Genomic DNA, 16,684 nt, shown 5'->3' with positions numbered 1-16,684 from the left:
GTTAGAAAGAGGGTTGCTTGCACATTTTAGAAACTTTAAATATTAGAAGCCCAGTGCGTAAGAATCAGAAACCATTACAAACTAATGCAAACTCATCCTGTACATGAGGATACAATTAACAAATCACAATCGGGACGAAATAAATAATAATGCTATGGCAAACAGATTTATACATGTTTATTAGCTTTACGTATCAGGATCCAACCTCAGCTTGTAGCTTATTACTCCGATGTGTGAAGGCAAGTTAGGACTGTCGAGTGCAGCGGTGCTAGAATTGTGCATCAGGTAAGAACTATAGATGTATGAGAGTTTCCCTCTGATGCGTTCTCGCAACTTGACTGAAATATAGCCTTAAGGTCTGGAGTTTTCCCTCATTAACATCTTTTTTGAGTGCCTAAATTGACATCTACAGAGTATTGTTTACAAAATGATGCCTCTACCAGATTCATGTATTAATAACTCAATTGTATGGATATGAAACTCTCATATTTTTTTCAGAATGTTTGAAAATAATTTGGGATAACTATATGCTGCTATTCTTTTCCAGTATTTTCCATAAGAATTTGAAAAGTTATGCTGAATGTTTTGACTTAGCGGTCAATCTTTGGGTTGAGGTAAGCATTAGGAACATTTATGTTTTGAGTTATATGTTTTGCAGATATATGTCATAGCCTTTATATCAAAATTGTGATCTGTTATGCTGATTTAGCGATCAAACTTTAGGTTGAGGTAATCCTACACATGATTTTTTTCAGGACATGAGCATCGCTTAATTTTGCTACACAAGGGCTTTGTTCAGGGCATGGCATTGCTTATCTTTACTGTCGTTCTGGTCTTGTGGCCTATGCATGTTTTTGGAGTTCTGGATGTACTTCTGTATGGTGAGGTAAACCTCTGAGGAATATATACTCTATACAAAAACTGCTTCGAGGGGCCACCCATATAATATATCTTGCACAGGTAAAGTTGCCTGCAATTCTTGGTTTGACCTGCTCATTGAGTTTATGTGTTGTTTGGGAGATTCAAGGTTAATGGCAGAATAATTTGTGTCTCTGCATTCGATTGATCAAAGAAAGATAAATCTAATTGGATTTGTTAAGTTATCATTTGTGTTAAGAATTATCCTAGTTCGTCCAACCTGCAAAGTTAATTCAGGAGTACGGTACATTTGTAATAACTTACCGTGTTGAATATTGACTAAAATGGTTGAATTTTCTTCCTGAAATGATCCTTATGTTACATCTTTAATGCAGCGAATTGTTTACGGTCAAACCTCCAGAGGCAGCTCTGAGTAAGGTATACAAAATTATACAGCACCAATTACCAGTAAATAGGTTTCTAACTACGGCCTTTGTGAACTTCAAGAAGGTACTTTTTACTAGAGATATTTCTTTCTCGAACACACGCGAAAGTGTGCGTGTGTCTTTGTGTATTAGACGAAAACCGCAGAGAAAGCGGGTGGTACACCAGCGTAGCGAAGCTACAAACGTTAAAGAAAGAAAACGCAAACTAAAGGCTAAGCAAAACAAGAAAGAAAGAAAGAAAGAAAGAAAGAAAGAAAGAAAGAAAGAAAGAAAGAAGAAGCTACAAAGAACTGCACAAGGCTAACGCTTCGAGAAGGTACTTTTTACTAGAGATATTTGATCTTAGTGCTAGAAATAATATAATGTATTGCAGTAAATAGGTTTCTGACTATGGCCTTTGTGTACTTCGAGAAGGTAATTTTCACTAGAGATATTTGATCTTAGTGCTAGAAATAATATAATGTATTGCATGTAACTTATGAATGTCTAGACTTTATTAAAGAGAAGGTTTCAAAATGTTTGCCTGTCTTTTGAACACAATGGACTACTGTAGGAGAACTCGTAAAAATATTCTTCTCCAATACCATCCGAGTCCATGAAATACCAAATCTTTTGTATTGAGATATCTTATATTTTTCAACTCTTGCCGAATCTGATCCTTAAGCACATTTTGTTATGGTCGGTTTGACATATACACGCAGGAAGCCCACTAGTGGCTAGTTATGGGCTTAGCCCAAGTAAATTAGGGGCTTAGCCCAAGTAAATTAGGGTTTAGAGAAGGCCGTCCTCCTATATAAACACTTGTATCCCTTCGAGATTAATCAGACAATATTCAGTATCATTACTCGTCTCGTCTCTCGAAGGGAGACGGGAGACCCTGTGCCCCCGCCGCACCAACCCTAACCGCCGCCTCCTTCCTCCGCGACGGCGCCCAGCCGCCGGCGCCGAGCTCTCCAGCCTCTCCGCCCTCACTTCCACCCTTACAATCTCCGCCCTAGACTCGGTAGAACCCTAGTCTCTACCACATTTATACACCTAAAATTGAATAAAAATATTGGAACAATTAGGGATAACTCTTCTCAGCTTTGATACATGAGGACGTATTCAATGTGAACCTCATTTATTATGACTTACCATGGCACAAGTCTGTCATTTTCAGATTGGAGGGTGAGCAATGCTCTCACTCAGTGTTTTACATACGATAACTATTTACGTATGAATCAGATGAGATCATTTGATTTTAGATGGCCCATTTGAAAATATGGTAGGTAAAATCGTGGAGTTGAGGGCTATACAGTATCACATGGATTTCATATGCAATGCTAGCATTTGTTTTGAAGCTAAACCATTAGTTTCTCCATCCCGAGTAACTCCATAATACCCACTAGCTAAATTATTCCCATGTATAGAGTATGTTTTCATACTTTATTTCATTGTTTGGTGATTATTATTTGGATAAATTCTGTATTTGGTAATTTAATTAGAAGCATCGATTATGCTGCACACTCTTACGATGAAGTATGTTTGTTGTTTTAGGTTACTCATGAGGTGTTGGGAGGAGATGTTGGCGACTCTGGTGCCATCGGATGCTAAAGGCCAGGCTTGTTGCTACATTATTTGGCAGGACTAGCGCCTTCCATGAGGTGTCAGGATAGCTGTAGAATTTCATGGGATTCTATACTTGTTTTAGGTAGGTGGTGTCAGTGTCACAGGTGCAACCACCAATGTTTTGGTGAGAAGCAGTTTTCACGTCAGTAGTTGTGTTGTATTGACATTCTAATTAACTAATCTGTAATTCAGTGATTGTAGGTTCCAAACCCTGAAGTTGCATCATTTTTGTGGTGCAGGAGATTAATGATTGACTACAAATGATGTCTTTGGTAGAAAGGAGATGGCAGACGCTCCACGGATATGGCATGTGGTGTTCTCTCTAGAGAAGCTTGACGTTTCCAGGGCCTCTTTGGTCTGCTAGAGTCTACCGCAAGTGAGTTGCCCATGGAGTCAGTGCATTTTGGTCCAGACTTAGAACCAGGGTATGCAATGGAATTGATGGATTTATGTTTCATATCTGATGCAATTTCTGCTGTTCCATTAGACTATTAGAGGAAGATAAAATGAATATTTGTGTATAGTTTTTTTCCCGAGAGCAGAATTGTTAGTGATTCATCAATTTAGTTTAAGCTGTTCGTACACATATACGTTTGTAAACAACATACTGTACAATTTTATGGAACGTGCTACTCAATGTATACAGTTGCATCACGAATGATCGAATATAAGCAGCAGGCATGGCTGTAGTTTATGCATGCAAGGACGGACTTACAAGGCCAGCCAGTGCTTTGCTTATATTCAAAGGAAAATGTGTAGATTTTGGAATCCCTAGTGCTTTGCTTATATGTAAAGAATCGTCTGTAGGTCCTGCACATGCATGCTATATTGCTATTACGTACTCTCGCCAGCCTTTCTCTAATTTTTCAGACAAAGGCTATGCAAAGAAGCGAAGCGCACCATGCAATTGGTTCGTTTCTTTATTTGTCAAAGTTTTTGAACCGGTTCTTTACTATATGTTGAATGGATTCATTGCCTCCTTTAAACCGCTTTTGGTGTACATAGTGGCTGGCCTAATCACTAATTAGCCAAAGCACATGCAAAGACGGACTAAACAAGACGAAAGCGAACCACCAGACCAGCTGATGAAAAATGGGCCCAGCCAGCGGAGAAAGCAGACACCTGCTCTCACACTATAGCGTCAAAGCGCACGGCAGGTCACATCTGCCCTCAGCCCACATCACTTGCTCTCAAGTCTTCAGTTCTCCTCACGCGCTTGCCATCTGAATCTCACCTCCATCCATCCGTCTCCGCCGGCATCAGCCCGCCCGGGTCTGTCCAGCACCCGGCTACAGGTACACCTCTTACTATCTACTTGTTCCTTGCAAGCGCGCGACTTTGGTTGCTCTGCAGTTCTGCCTGAAATCCTGCAAATTTGAAAGGATGATTAATTGACACGAGTATTTGCAAGCTAGCAGTATCGATTCAGCGTGCCCCGATTCTGATGCTTTGGTTAATAGGGATTGGAGCTTCAGTCAATACTATAGAACAAGTCCCAAGTCGGCAGACACTGAGCCATGGCGGCAGTCGGGGGTATGCTCGCCTCTGCCGTCATCAAGGTGGTGATTGGACAGATCGGTTCCGCCATCGGAGGCGAAATCAAGCTGCACTGGAACATGAAGAAGGATCTCGAGAATATGATGATGACACTGGAGTCGGTAGAGGCCGTGCTCAGCGACGCCGAGGTGCTGTCTGTCACGGATAACTCGGCGCTTCTGTGGCTGAAGCGGCTCAAGGACGCCATGTACGACATCTCCTACATGCTTGAAGACTTCGAAACTGACACCGACCTGGTATGGAAGATTCTAACCATTTGATTGCGGATCTGAATGCTGCTGTTTTCTATGATTTATTTTCCTAGCATATGAACTGGGTTGCTCTTCTCTAAGATATGAACAGACGGAACTAAATTGATTTACATAATGAACTAGATCTAAAACTTTTTTATAGTAAAAATTCCTTGGTGCTGACCAATCAAATTGTATCGCTTGTAGTGGGTAGCTATGATGAATAAGATTAAGATGCCACGTAAGATGAAGAAGATGCAAAAACGCCTACAAAAGATAGCAGATGACCGTAACAATTATCGTGTTCTACCAGAAACATGCAGCGAGGTGAAGCAAGTTCCTGATACCCGGGAGACAGCAGGGAATGTTGAAGAAGCAGAAATCATTGGAAGGACCCATGAAAAACTGCAAATCTTGGCTTGTATATCAGGGACCACCACTAAAGAAACCACCATCTTTCCCATATGTGGCATTGGAGGCATTGGAAAAACCACATTGGCAAGATTAGTTTTCAATGATTCCGAGTTCGAAGAATATTCTAAGGTATGGGTCTATGTGTCCCAGAAATTTGAACTGAAAAAGATTGGCAACACCATAATATCACAACTATCACCGGGGAACCTGATATCTGATGATTTTCATAGTATTCAGACTCGTCTTCGAGATCTGTTTACTGCTAAGAGGATCCTGATCATTTTGGATGATCTATGGGAGAGGGATCCTTATCTCCTACAAGAATTAAAGGCTATGCTGAAGCAGGGTGAGGGGAGCAAGGTGCTGGTTGTGGTTACCACACGCGATAAAACCATTGCACAGGAAATTGGTACTGTTGATCCATTCGAATTGCCTCCCTTGTCAGATCAGATGTGTTGGGATATACTAAAAGTTAAAAGCAAGTTTGAAACAAGGCAGGACAAAGAGCGCTTGGAGCCTATTGGAAAGGAAATTGCAAAAAAGTGTGGAGGTGTGGCTTTAGCTGCTCAATCGCTTGGGCACATGTTGAAATCCAAGACATATGATGTATGGGATTCCATCAGATCCAACCATATCTGGAATCTATCTGCGTCCAAAGAAACACTGTCTACACATGAAGTGCTTGCATCCTTGTTGTTAAGCTACAACTTCATGCCTCCACACTTGAAGTTATGCTTTGCTTATTGTGCAATCTTTCCAAAAGGATACAACATGATCAGTAATGATCTAATTCATCAATGGATTGCTCTTGGATTCATGGAGCCATCTAATACATTCTCTACTTGGCAGCTCGGTGAGAGTTATATTACAAAGCTTGTGGAGATGTCATTTCTTCTACATTCAAATGTGAGTTTCACAATACCTACACAACTAACTGTTGTGTTATTTTATTCAAATAATTATTTTTTATATATACTGAGAGTATTTTTCTGCAAAACCTTTCTGTGCATTATGCTAGAGTAACCACTTTACTATCTCCGTTTTCACATGACTGGTATTTAAAAATGTACATGTGTCATTGCAATATTTGATCATGTTTCTATGAAGAGACAATAAATATTTAAAAATGTAAATGCGAAATACTAAACACTTTCATTTTCTCTTTGATTACTTGAGGTTTGTATTTGTTGACTTTGCATATCATTATTTTCTTACTCATAGTATAAATATTGCATGATGCAAATATTGTAGAGCCTCGTTGACTCTGACTCCAGCTCTGCGATTCCAACTCATCTTCCCCATGCAGAGTTTTGTTTGTAATTAGTGTGTTATCATTATTTATTTATTTTTGCTCGAGGAACAGTTCATGTTTTTGAGTTTCGTATAGTTGAGGTAGTCAAATCTGTTTCATCGCGGTTCTGTTAATCTTGAATCCTTACATTAAGTCTGTGTTGTTAATGGGTTTTTTAACAACTTAAATGTGGTCTTACTTGTGAATCGCTGCAAAACAGTAGGAAATAGTGGCTTTGATTTATCTCCATGTTTCTGCATCCATGTCTCCGGTAGTTATAGTCTTGTTGGAAACACAAACGAATTCGAATTGCTACGGCATCTTGAGCCACTTTCAAAATTTTAAATATCTTATGGAGAGAGACATAATATTTTACTCGGTCTCGTTTATTTGCTGCACCTCATCATCAATTGTCATGGAACCTACTACCCGTTCCTCACTGTATTCCATATTTAAGTTGCAATACGATAGTTGTCTAGAGACTAGATGTGACAGTTCTATATAGACTTTTTCCATATTTTAATTGCAATATGATAGTAGTCTAGAGCCTCGTTGACTCTGACTCCAGCTCTAAGATTCCAACTCATTTTCTTTATGCAGATATTTTTTATAATTAGTTTGTTATTACTTTTTTTCTTTGCTTGAGGAATGGTTGGAGTTTTGGTTTTGTATACCTGAGGTAGTCAAAGTTTCGTCACGGTTGTTTTGACAATATCGAATCCTTACATTAAGTGTATGTTCATGGTTTTTTAACAACTTAAATGTGTTCTTAATTGTGAATCGATGCAAGCTGCTGTGTTGAGCCACTTTTAAAGTTTTAGATATCTTATGGAGAGAGACACAATTTGTTACACGGTCTCGTTAATTTGGTGCACCTCATAATCAATTTATGAAGGATCCTCTCCCGTATACAGTTGATCACTGTATTCCATATTTAAATCGCAATATGTTAGTAGTCTAGAGACCAGGTCTTACAGTTCTATGTAGACTATTTCCTTATTTAATTTTTTATATTGTGGAAGGGAATTAGATAAAATGACAATGATTGGAAGAAAAAATAGTTGGGGGTTACAAAAGAAACTGTAGACGTAGGAAAAAAGTAATAATGCAATAAATTGAATGGAAAACTCAGCAGAGTTATAAACTTTGAATTGTAGATGAAGAATAGAATCCAGTTAGCAATTCACTTATTTTATTACTTCCAATTGCTAATAGGGGACACTATTGTATGTTATTCCTGCAGATTGACACCCAATATCGTGCACTCAAAAAAGGTGCTACATGGTTCATGATGCATGACCTGGTGCATGACCTCGCAAGATCGGTCATGGCTGACGAATATAACTTAGAGGGCCCCAACTGCCGCTATGCATGGCTGACAGATTGTAGGATGCCATTGAAGTCGTCCACAAATTCACCTGCAAAAATAAGGTCGCTGCATTTTGCAGATGAAGTTTTGAAAAGTGATGCATTTTTACCAGCTAAGCAAGTTCGTGTCTTAGATTTAAGAATACACAGTATGCATGATTTGACAGTTTCTATTGGTCAACTGAAGCAGTTGAGGTATCTTAGCCTTTTATGTGGTGAGGTTCCAATTAATCCCAGGGTTATTGGTATGTTCACGAAGTTGAATTATCTTAGAATTTGTTCCAAGAGTCTTAGAGTATTGCCAGCCTCGATTGGTGAAATGAAAGGTCTGATGCATCTTGACTTATCTGGTTGTTCGAACCTAGAAGAACTCCCATTGTCATTTGCGGAGATTAGAGAGTTGGTATATCTGGATTTATCATGCTGCTATGGTGTTTCAGGAGTACCCAAAGCTTTGAGTGGCCTAACTAAACTCCAATATTTGGGTTTACAATTATGTCAAAAACTCAGAGGGCTGCCAGATGTCATCATCAAACTCATCGCACTCCGACATTTAAATCTATCAGATTGCTTCATATATATCTTTGATGGCGACAACTCAATGGATCAAACTGAGAGTTTCATTGACAGTATATGCACCCTTCCCAATATGAAGCAGCTGGATTTGTCTCAGAATGAGTTTCCTCTTATAATACCAGATAGTGCAAGCCACCTGAGCAAGCTGGTGCTCGATGATTGCCGTGAAGTTATTAGGTTTCCAGAGTGTGTCGACAACATTTATTTAAAAGGGCCAAGTGCCAGGTTGCTGGACTTTCATGTGTACGCAGGTGACAGTAGCAGTAACATCTATTTGGTTAAGCATGCAAGTCATGCTGAGTTGTCAATCTCATTGCTTCAAAATGTGAAGTCCCAAAAAGAGGCACACAGTATAAATCTCAGTGAGAAACAGACCATCCTAGGATTGAATTTATCGTGGACCAATCATGAAAATAGATCCGTGGATGACATGAAGTTGCTGACGGAGCTAGTGCCACCAACCACTTTGCAGAGATTTAAAATAGAGGGCTACTGCAGTGTTGGATTTCCACACTGGCTAATGAGTATGAGCAACCATCTCCCTAATCTTGTCAAGCTGACGATAAAGGATTTGCCAAACTGCAAGAGTGTACCGCCCCTTTGCCAACTACCAAACCTCCCAGAGATTAAGCTCGTCAAAATGGGAAGCCTGGAAGAATGGGACACATCATACTTGAGTGGTGAGGACAGTGTGAATGAGCTTGAAAAAGTGGAGATAGAAAATTGCCCCAAGTTGAGGATAAGACCACACCTTCCAAGAGCAGCATATTGGTCTATAGAGTATAGCGATAATGTGCTCCTACCGCAGCGGGAGAGCATGCCACATATTGATTGCCTGACAGTGACAAGTATATACTACCACGAGATGCCTCTGCATCAGTGGGGTTTTCTTCACCACCTACTCTCCCTCAGGCAGTTAATACTTGTTACATGCAGTGATCCGACGATCTCTCCTGAGATATGCGGGGCCCTCCACTCCCTCAAATCACTGACCCTAACTCGCTGTCGCTGCTGCCGTGCGAAACTAGAGGGATTGTTCGGTGAGCTCATATCTCTTCAGGAGCTGATAATATGGAACCACAATGAGATACTAGATGAATTGCCCAATAACTTAAGGCAATTCACAACGCTACAATTATTAAGACTGGGCTACTGTTCTGGCCTGAGACAGCTGCCACAATGGTTAGGAGAACTCACGTCTCTGAAGAAACTTGAAATGGGATCCTGCAGTGCCATCATGACTCTGCCAGATAGCATACAACAGCTCACAAACCTCCGAAAATTGCACATAAACAACTGCAACCCTGAGTTAAATAAGTGGTGTAACGCAGAGGAGAACCAGAAGAAGCTTGCTCACATAGAACAAAAGGTACCCATGCCGTGCCAAACTGTTTATCATATATTTTGTTGCTCCTAATTTTCTTGCACGGAGACAATTTTCCATGCTATGTAGTACCAGATCTTATTTTTCTGTTCTTTGTTTCTTGGAGGATCTTTTCTCAAGAAACGTTATATTTTACATGTCCATCGCATCATAATTCTTCTTTATTGCCCAAATGGAAATTATGAACTCAAATTGTAGCTAATGATTATACTGAATTCCTTCATTTTATATTTAATTTTGTAGAATATCAGCACTGATTATTTCTTCTAATATCTCCTGATGGGGGCGGGTTGAGGTTGATGTCCCCTGGTGTGGCCCTTGCTGCGAGTGAAGAGAAGGCGGCCATGCGGGAGAGAAGAAAGAGGCAGCGGAAAAATCAAACATCCATATGAATAAATACCACGCAAAGAGCTCCAACGGAGCTTGTAGTTACGGATTCTATGAACTTCTCTGTCGTGAAGAACAACGCTGATTGTTTTAGTGCCAGAGTTGTAACTGGACACTTGTCTGTCGTGAAGAACAACACTGATTGTTTTAGTGCCAGGGTTGTAGCTGTTAGTCTCCTTGATCTCTATTTAGCCACTCTTTTGCTGTTGTCCCTCTACTGTTCGCCACTCTGTTGTTATTGTTACTGTCGGAATTGAAAGTATACATGGTTTCTGGCGTAGATCACGCTACTGCTTACGGGTTGAGTAGTATCGCCGATACATGTAACATTGCGGAGACCCTGAGTCAACTGTAACGGAACAGCAGCAGCAGCTCTCTTTCCTAGCAACGTTGCTAAAGGAGCTCACAATTTGCTAGCAGATCTAGGGAAAGACAAACGCAGACACACAGTAGCTACCAGGAAGATGCCTGGCAATAACAGTTTAACTTCTTGCATCACAACTAAATTTCTGTGCTTGTTCACAACAATTTACAATATGGTTGGCAACACTTCTTGCATCACACAATGTCAGCTACCAGAGCGGAGATATAGCTACAGGGGGTTTTGTGGGCGTGGCTGGCAAAGTGGCAACGGTCTCGCCCACACACCTGCCCGTGGCAGGCAGGGTAAGCGGCCACCTTGTTTCTCAATCCTCATGGCAACTTGTGCTACGAGCTTACCCAAGTTATGGTGATGTATTTGGCGCCTCTACTATATGCCAAGGGGAGAAGGCTGCAGTAAAGGTGCCAGATACATAACGTTTACTTTTAATAATATTTCACAAGGGGGAAAGCTGCAGTAGCAGGGAAAATGATAATCAACACACCGTGACACAACATTCTCCAGCACATACGAGTTCAAAAGGAAAGGAAGACTTTGATTCAATGGAACCATTCTAAATTTATCATCTACAGTATTTACTCTCTTTTTTGCAGATCATCGTTTACAATAATACTTGCAGATCACAACAAAGGTTTCATCAATTTAATTGGATTCCCAGTAACAAACTCACTCGGAATGTGCACTCATGTGCAACAAAAGCATGACTACGATGATATAAAAAAATTAAACACAATTTCACACACCAAAACCATCAATGAAACTGGACAAAAGCAATACTCCGATGATATATCAGACTGAAATGGCATGTGCTGATGAACAGAACGTTATTTATATAGAAATCGATTAGAATGCCCGTTTGTCTGCTTGTCTACTGAGACACAACAACTAGCACTAGGAGTGGGGAGTTTCTTATAACTTGGTAAAATGCTGAAAACAGGAATTTAAGCCAGAAGATCTTCCAATAGGTTCATCTCCAAAGAGCTGTATCCTTGCTGCGAAGGACCACGACTCTCACTTCAGTTACCTGCAAAATAAGGTTACAGAGTACAGAGCAGCTAGGTTAAACATGAAAATCATACAGAACAATAGCAGTACCAAAAAAAGTGATGTTTATATAAATTAGTATGTTTTACTCGCGCAGTTTCGATGCATGTTAAGGAACAGAAATCATTGCACATGCAAGCAGGACTTAAAATTCGAAGCATCCATACTCAACAGTAAGTTAATTTGTGGCAGGTAGGACTGCAGGTGTTCGAGACTAGACAGTGGTGAAAGAACATCATGGAAAAGAAAGGCTGCATTCTTGGAATTTGTCAAGGACTGTCATATTGAACAAAAAACACCCCATATTGACGAAAGTTACAAGAGCTTTCCTAGGATCTGTAACTAGGTGGGATGAGGATATGAGAGTGCTTGATACTTAGGAAATCAATACACTAAAACTATGACTGTTGTGGAGGCTAGTAAGATGGATGTGGCCAGCCGGGTGGCAAGAAGACCAGGATGGTCGTAATGTATCAGGAGACAGCAAGAGTCCTTTAGGAAAGTGTAGAATTAAGAAAGAGTCCACTTGTATAAGGAAAGGATCAATGAGTCCAATCGTATTAGGAGAGGTCAAGGGTCTAAGCATCCACTATTTAAAGATGTCATGTATCTAAGCAAGAACAATCAATCTAATCTCTCCCTAGTTATTCTCTCTTCTCAGCCTATGTCTACCTGATCCCTCGCAGCCACACCATCTGGTTATCTTCTGCACGGTAGTTACCCCGTTGTGGATCTAAGTCCACAACAATGACCCTTTTTAAGTACCACATAACAGAAAATTTTGCCGACAGAGAAGGTACATAGAGCTATAAGTTATCATTTTAACATCTAATTATCTGATAATTTGTTTTGTCGCAGCTATTCAATTTGTATTAATAATTTGTAACAAAGTAAGTTTGACAAATAACATTACTTTGCTTGACCGTCAGCACTTCACTACGCTTTGAACTGGTTGCCCAAGCGTCATTCATCATCTCTGTTCGTAATAGATCCCAACCACAAAACTCCTCAAATCAGCCAACCTTTCATAATGCATTCTTATAAACTGGTTCCTAGTTTCACTTATTGGTTGAACTGATCCTATCATCTAATTCAAGGTGCATACTCAATCCAAATTGGACGAACTTTAACAAAGTATTATACCACTGTTTCACATGTGCCAATTCACATAAGTGACTAGTGACCAAAAATTTCTACCCTAGAAGGAAAACATAAGCCTGACATACATTAGAAGGCACATACTTAGGTGTATAAAACTGAGACATGGTTTATGACATTTTTTTCGATCAAGGAGCATAGCTCAAGCCTCTGGATCCAAAGGATGCACACAGCTTTCTTCTTTATTAAATTATTCGTAATGCCTTACAAGGGGAATACAAAGATCAACTCGAAGCCTCCTTCGCTATACCTACGATGAAGGGGGGACCATGAACAAGGCCATACTCCCTGACGGTACACCAACACACATCATCCAAAAAGCAAAACCCTGAGGGTGTGCCATTGCACACGTCGCAGAGTTCGCAACCACCATCTATCTTGAACCCATCTCCAAGCGAGATCAACGCATTGACCGTGCCAGGCCTGCCATCGATGTCACCATAACACCAAACAGCTCCACCATCCTGCCCGCGTCCAGCAGTCCTCGCCCGTCTTTGATATTCCGCAGCTCCACGCCGCTGAGAATCATCGACGACAACATGGTAGATGAACACCACTCCACCAAAAACCACCTCCATCCAGCCGCTGCTCCAAAAACGATGCCCCAAGAGGAAGCACGATGCAGGGAGCGCCGTCATCGTCCGATCCTTGCTGGATCTAGGATTTCCCCCGGAGCAGCACGAGTGAGTTCCCGCGGACTGCGACGACGATGCCTTCAAGAAGGAAGCGACGCTTAACGCCGCCATCGCCCGCCAATCTTGACACGGTTTTCACGCGAGCAGCCGCGAGTCCCCAACTCGGCGAGAGCAAACGGAGAGGCCGGCAAAGATGATGCCTTCGCAGGGGAACGACGCCAATAGCCGCCGCCATCATCCGCCAAGAACGAAGTCAAGGCGCGGTGTTCACCGGTGGCCCCTTCGCCGCTAGCTCGTCGTCGGCTAGATCTTCATCGCCGGGGTAGAGGGATCTCGTGATCCGCCACCCCAGCAACCAGCCGACCTCCTCCGGCGAAGAAGAAGGCCGCCTCCACCATCGAACCCAAGGCTGCTGCCCCGGGCGACCTCGTGTCGCGGGAGAAGCCCGAGACCATCTCCACGCACCGGTGAGAGGCCGAGGGGGAAATGGCGCAGACCATGGGCTTGGCTGCCGCCTACCACCAGCCCCTGCCGGCGTGCTGCGGGGGAAACCGACGGGAGGAGGGAGTCTGCAGCGCCAGGCTGCCGCCGCCCATCCATCCACGCCGACCGGTCGCCGCGTCGAGGAGGAGGGAACTCGTCCGCCGTCCACTGCGCTACAGCGAGGAAGGGCCCCCGCTGCCGCCACGCCCCGAGGTCTTTGCCCCGGCGGCGCTGCCGGCGGTGGCGGCGGAAGGCGGCTAGGGTTGGGAGGGTTGGGGTGCGGGAGGGTTGGGAGGGTCGTCGACTACATGGTTTATGACATAGCAATAAATAGAACCATTTGACCTATTTCAATCTATTACTGCTATACAATAAGTTTGAGATTGCTGGGGTTGCAACATATAAGTTCATAGCTTAGGAACAATAGCACGCATGTTATCCCACATAGCCTAAGACAAAAATCACCGAACTGTAATATACTTATCATCCTCCTCACAATTAGCATAATTTTCAATAGTAGATGGAAGAAATGAGAAGGCCCATAACGTTGCAGTGCCTAAAGTCCAATTCGAAAATGACCTAAGTTATCCATTATCTTCCTGAATCTGCGAGGGTCAAGCTGAATGACAATCCACACAGATTCTTCTTCTTTGCTGAGGAATAAATCAAGCTAGGCTAATAACAACTGAAATGCACGTGCAAACTTACAATATTTGAGATCATTGGCACTCGAATTTTTATATGCTTGTTGGCATCAATGACAGCGGCAGGCTTTGGAGGAACGGCTCAGGAACTTGTGACCTGGATCATGGTTTTCCAGAATAAGATTAAAAAAAGGGGGGACAGACATTGAACCATTTGGTCGAACAGGTACAGGGCATCACCTTCACGAAGACGGCGAGCGCACACAGCCGGAGCGATCACCGAAAACCGTAGCCAGGGAATGGAACAGCAGCGCGTTGCAGGGCCTTTTGAGCGAGAGGAATGTCGTGAGGAAGCAGCGGAGATGCTTATGGCGGCGGGAAGCGGCCGAGTCGGCTCTCGGAGGGTGGAACGGCTCTCGTCCAAGTGCAGCGGCAGCGCACGCTTTGGAGGTCGGATCGGGTAGGGCGGGGAGGATGCGGAGGAGGTAGCTGCGTGGTTCCCCGGTGGTGGCTTGGATCTCGCCGGGGAGGATGGTCGCCCGCCTCCGCCAGCAGCAGCGGCATACGATACACTTGTTACTAGTGTTGCTATCGCCAACTCTGCGCCTGAAGGAAAGCTTCTAGGTTCTTATGTTGCTATCGCCATTCTTCGTGATCTTTCCCTGACAGCCACTCTGATCTCAAGATGGGCAAGAACTGCGAGTTCTGCACGTAGTGGCAAGAGCATTGCTACTGGAGCCACATGCCTGACGAGAACAAATCACTTCTTCAAAGAAAGCATGGCTAGTAATCTCCCATTTCCTTCTGCCCTCCATTGATCTGGCCTTGTATTTCAGTTTGCCAGTTTGGATGACATGAATCTATATGGGTTCGCAAAACAAAGTACGGAGTACCTTTTTTCCTTTTTTTTTACTGAATCTGTAGTAGAAATGGATGACCTTGAGCCCTAAGCTTTTCTCGTTGCCTGTATTCAGTTTGTAAAGTCAAGCATGGATCTGAACTTATGTCATTGTTATGTACACTTGAAACGAAGATAACAGTTGTTTTTGTTGTAGAGAATGACTGATAGATTTGCAAAGAGTTTCAACGGGCACATCTCTGAAGGCATCAACCTGAAGTCCCCTAGTGGCTGCTAATGGAGCACTAGAGTAAGGGCATCTCCAACAGAACGATGCAAACGGACGATGAGCGATCGTTTGCAGGGACGAAAAATGCAACTGGACCTGCTCCAGTAGCCTGATCATGCATAGTGACCAGCGGCGTGATCATGCATAGTGACCGGGCTGCAGAGACGCAAAAGCAGCGTATATTTGCGTCCGAAATGCGTCGCGGTGGACGCATCAAGTTACCGCTCGCTTTTCCACCAAGTCCGCCTGGAAGCGAGCCATAGGGCTGTATTGAGCGTATCGCTTCCGTCGCCGCAGCTTCCGCGGTCATCGCTTCCGCGTCTGCGCTGCAACTTTCGCCATCAATGTCGTGGTGTCTCTTCTGCACGCGCACTGGTGGGCGACGGCTGGGCTTCTACACCGCCATCAATGGCATCGTATCCCGCGCGCGATCGACCTTAAAAATCCACCGGCATCGTTCTTGCCATTGCCCACACCTCCACTCCCACCCCTCACCGCCGCGGGCCACCGCATAGCCATGGGGAAGAAGAAGCACAACTATGAGGCATCCGACAGCGGCACGAAGAAGACGGAGCGGACACACAGGGTGCCGCTGCCCGTCGAGGTAGCGCGTCTCATGCACAAGAACTTGAAGCTGTGTGACGGCTGTCGGGACGTGCACCTGTCTGGCGGCGGCTGGCGGCTCAGCCACCTCCGGGTGCCTGTCCCGTCCGTGCCTCTGCGCGAGCCAGGCAGGAGCGCCGAGATCCTGCGCTGGGGGTGGTACCTGCCGCCGGACCTCCGCGCTGATCCCGCCTTCGCCGTCGACTTCGACAACGCGCGCACCTGGCGCAAGACCGAGCACGATGAGAGGAGGCAGGCGGGGTTCCTTGGCAACATGGACTTCCCGTTTGACCACCCACCGCCGCCTCGTCGTCAAACACGGTAGCCACCGGCGTCTCCACAGGACGACGACAACGACAACGACGCGCTGTCCTACCACAACGAGGAGGCCAAGGACGACAACGACGACTACGTTGCCTGCATTTTCCATGAATGGCAGGCGGCCATGGCGGAGGGCTGAAAGTTTGAGTACCCGGCAACGATGACCGA

General features: G+C 43.7%; 1 protein-coding gene across 1 annotated transcript; it reads left to right on the top strand.

Annotated features, from left to right (window-relative positions):
* The first annotated feature begins 4,381 nt into the window (after positions 1-4,381).
* Positions 4,382-10,208, top strand: LOC124696849 (disease resistance protein RGA2-like). The gene is made up of 5 exons (XM_047229511.1): positions 4,382-4,705; positions 4,907-6,019; positions 7,648-9,326; positions 9,516-9,717; positions 9,999-10,208. Exons 1-5 carry the CDS (start codon positions 4,430-4,432, stop codon positions 10,122-10,124), a joined length of 3,396 nt encoding a protein of 1,131 aa, XP_047085467.1. The 5' UTR covers positions 4,382-4,429; the 3' UTR covers positions 10,125-10,208.
* The last annotated feature ends 6,476 nt before the right edge of the window (positions 10,209-16,684 follow it).

This window comes from Lolium rigidum, chromosome 3 (genome assembly GCF_022539505.1).
Source record: "Lolium rigidum isolate FL_2022 chromosome 3, APGP_CSIRO_Lrig_0.1, whole genome shotgun sequence".
Classification (NCBI taxonomy): domain Eukaryota; kingdom Viridiplantae; phylum Streptophyta; class Magnoliopsida; order Poales; family Poaceae; genus Lolium; species Lolium rigidum.
The sequence above is the reverse complement of the archived record's forward strand: the minus strand, read 5'-3'. Positions and strand labels throughout refer to the sequence as shown.

What these genes read in the sequence shown, in the direction of transcription:
- LOC124696849 (XM_047229511.1), top strand. Translation starts at nt 4,430, where the DNA reads ATGGCGGCAGTCGGGGGTATGCTCGCCTCTGCCGTCATCAAGGTGGTG. An exon ending in ATATGCGGGGCCCTCCACTC is followed by an intron (nt 9,327 to 9,515) that starts CCTCAAATCACT and finishes TTCTGGCCTGAG; the next exon opens with ACAGCTGCCACAATGGTTAG. An exon ending in TTGCTCACATAGAACAAAAG is followed by an intron (nt 9,718 to 9,998) that starts GTACCCATGCCG and finishes TGATTATTTCTT; the next exon opens with CTAATATCTCCTGATGGGGG.